We start from the raw sequence: 3,560 nt of genomic DNA on the forward strand, positions 1-3,560 counted from the left end.
AAAAAATGAAAAAGTTTATAAAAAATAAAATATTTTAAAAAATTGAAAAAATAAAAAACATTTTCGGTATCGGTTCCGGCCTGACTTTTTTTTATTTCGGTTTCGTTTCGGTTTTTAAATTTCCATTTCGGTGCACCTCTAATTACCGATATCCCATCGCTCTCCAGACTGGCGTATCTCTTCTGGCAACTGCAGTGGGTGTTGAATTGGCCAGCGGATGGCTCCAAAGACATGTTGGAAGGTTTACTGTCCCGTCTGGATTGGCCCTTTAGGTATGTGCGATAGGGACCCTTAGATTGTAAGCTCCTTGGTTGCAGTGACTGATGTGAATGTGCAGTATGTAAAGTGCTGTGTACATTAAGATCTCACATGTACCTTCATATCATACAACAAAACCTTGGTACCCTCCGTGCAGAACCCCGGCACAGCCAACTCTGACATACCAGGAGCTCGTGCCATGCAGCAAACCCATCGGGTGTTCTCACTAACTAAGACCATGTCTGGCAGCACAAGTGTCACCTGATTTCAGGTCAGAAGCAACTGTAGAATATACCGGACAGTAAAAGGAGAGGAACCCCCTGCCAGCCGGGCACTCGTACAAAGCAACAAGAGAGCAGTGCCCCTTCAGTATTGGGAGTTGGCCAGGAGAGCTCATTCCATAGAACAGAGACACCATCTGGGACAATTTGGGCAACCAGTGAATAGGGAACATCAGGACAACCTGGATTTTGGAGATCTCATGCCATATAGTAACTGAGGGGCAATATGTCTGGAGAGCTTATGCCAAGATGTAAAGTCAGGGCATTGGGACAGTCACATAGGCCAGGAGGTCTCATGCTGAGCAGTAGGTCAAGGCCACCTGGGCAACCAGGAATCAGAATGTCCCATACCACGTAGACAATGGGGGCACCAAGGCAACCAGGAATCAGAATGTCCTATACCACGTAGACAATGGGGGGCACCAAGGCAACCAGGAATCAGAATGTCCTCTACCACGTAGACAATGGGGGCACCAAGGCAACCAGGAATCAGAATGTCCTATACCACGTAGACAATGGGGGGCACCAAGGCAACCAGGAATCAGAATGTCCTCTACCACGTAGACAATGGGGGGCACTAAGGCAACCAGGAATCAGAATGTCCTCTACCACGTAGACAATGGGGGGCACTAAGGCAACCAGGAATCAGAATGTCCTCTACCACGTAGACAATGGGGGGCACCAAGGCAACCAGGAGTCAGATTTTCCCATACCACCCAGATGATAGGGGCCACCTGGGAAACAAGTCAGAATGTCCTATACCATGTAGACTAGGGATGCCCAAACTGCGGCCCTTCAGCTGTGGTGGAACTGCGAGTCCCATGAGGCTTTGCAAGATTCTCACAGACATGACTCCCGGAGAGAGATGCTTCATTGGATTTGTAGTTTCACCCACAGCTGGGGGGCCGGAGTTTGGACATCCCTGATGTAGACAATGGGGGGCACCAAGGGAACCAGGAGTCAGAATGTCCCATACCATACGGTAAACCATGGGCTCCAAGCAATCTTACCTTGGGGCATATGGAGGAGCCCTTGCTGCTGGTGACAGTGGTGGTGGTGGCGGTGGGCACGCCGTGCCCGGTAGCCCCATGCCTGCCCTGGAGGTGTGCCAGCTCCTTCCTGAGCAGCTGCTTCTGGTGGAAGCTGAAGGCCGGGTGATTGGTGGCCATGGTGAAGAGCAGCAGGAACTCGTCCCCAGTACGTCCATCGTTCAGTTGTAGGCCCAGGTTGTTGATGATGGAGTCCATGTGAGTGAGGGTCCGGCACAGCACCCCAGCCGCCTCCCGATTCTCCGAGGATAACAGGGCCAGGGAAACCAGCAGCTTGCTGCGGACCACCTCGTCGCTCAGGTTCGTGAGGGCGGCCAGATCGGCCGAGTTGTTTGCTTTGATCTCCGAGTCGCGCAGTGAGTGGTAGTCCTTGCGGGCCAGATCCTCCAGGCAGGAGCCCAGGAAGCGCAGCTCCAGCGGCAGGCCCAGGTCCAGCAAGCCGCACAGGAACTCGATCCGTTGCCAGGAGCTGAGTTCGGAGAACCAGCGGTACACTGTGTCCCTCTGCACGGGACAGCGAGCCTTCTCCACCATGGTGACACTCCCGATTCAATCCTCCTCCAGGTACGGGGTCACCGCTGCATCCCTCGAGAGCCAATCATCGCACCTGCCGGAAGACCCCACAAGGAAACCGTGTGGGGGGGGGGGTACTCACATCATCATACAATACTAGGGGGCTGACACCCCACCGTGTACACTACGTAGCCCAGAGGAGAGGGTGACACCCCATCATGATCCCAACAGCACCCCAGGAGGGGGCTGACACCCCATCATTAGCCCAACATAAACCCAGAGGAGGGACTGACACCCCCATCATTATCCCAACACCACCCAGAGGAGGGACTGACACCCCATCATTATCCCAACACCACCCAGAGGAGGGGCTGACACCCCCATTATGATCCCAACACCACCCAGAGGAGGGACTCACACCCCCATCATTATCCCAACACCACCCAGAGGAGGGACTGACACCCCCATCATTATCCCAACACCACCCAGAGGAGGGACTGACACCCCCATCATTATCCCAACACCACCCAGGGAGGGGCTGACAAACCACTAGCCCTACAACACCAGGTGAGGGGCTGACACCCCACCATTAAACTTTCATCACACAGGGGAGGATCTGGCAGCCCACCAGTAACCCTAAAGCACCCCGGGGAAGGGCTGACACCCCACTATTAACCCTACACTGGTCTGACACCCAACATTAACGCAGTGAATGGGATGAAACCCAAATAAACCCTAAAGTTAATGGGAGAGGAGCTGACACCCCAACATTAACCCTACAGTGACTGGGGGAAGGGCTGACATTAACATTACAGTGCCCAGTGAGGGGCCACCGGGACAGAGGAACTGTCACCCCAACAGTGCAGGGGCTGACACCCCCATTATGATCCCAACACCACCCAGAGGAGGGACTCACACCCCCATCATTATCCCAACACCACCCAGAGGAGGGACTGACACCCCCATCATTATCCCAACACCACCCAGGGAGGGGCTGACAAACCACTAGCCCTACAACACCAGGTGAGGGGCTGACACCCCACCATTAAACTTTCATCACACAGGGGAGGATCTGGCAGCCCACCAGTAACCCTAAAGCACCCCGGGGAAGGGCTGACACCCCACTATTAACCCTACACTGGTCTGACACCCAACATTAACGCAGTGAATGGGATGAAACCCAAATAAACCCTAAAGTTAATGGGAGAGGAGCTGACACCCCAACATTAACCCTACAGTGACTGGGGGAAGGGCTGACATTAACATTACAGTGCCCAGTGAGGGGCCACCGGGACAGAGGAACTGTCACCCCAACAGTGCTTAGGGAGAGGCGGACCCCCCACCCCCCCTCACCTATAGACTAGAATGAAAGTATGTTATAATACAGAGAAAATGTTGCCCCCGGGGGGGTACAATATCACCCCCATCCTCCTCAGATGTACACTGTTATATTGGGGGG

The 3,560-nt window shown here is 53.8% G+C and overlaps 1 protein-coding gene across 1 annotated transcript in view; it reads right to left on the bottom strand.

Annotated features, from left to right (window-relative positions):
• The window catches only part of ZCCHC14 (zinc finger CCHC-type containing 14), a 30,377-nt gene that overhangs the window by 24,663 nt on the left and 2,154 nt on the right, over positions 1 to 3,560 (bottom strand). The window contains exon 2 of the mRNA XM_018572415.1: positions 1,550 to 2,195. Coding sequence (XP_018427917.1) covers positions 1,550 to 2,122 — 573 coding nt within the window. The 5' untranslated portion in view covers positions 2,123 to 2,195. The remainder of the gene's footprint in view (positions 1 to 1,549; positions 2,196 to 3,560) is intronic.

The sequence above is a fragment of the Nanorana parkeri genome, unplaced genomic scaffold, assembly GCF_000935625.1.
Source record: "Nanorana parkeri isolate BGI_ZX_2015 unplaced genomic scaffold, ASM93562v1 scaffold2022, whole genome shotgun sequence".
Taxonomy (NCBI): Eukaryota; Metazoa; Chordata; class Amphibia; order Anura; family Dicroglossidae; genus Nanorana; species Nanorana parkeri.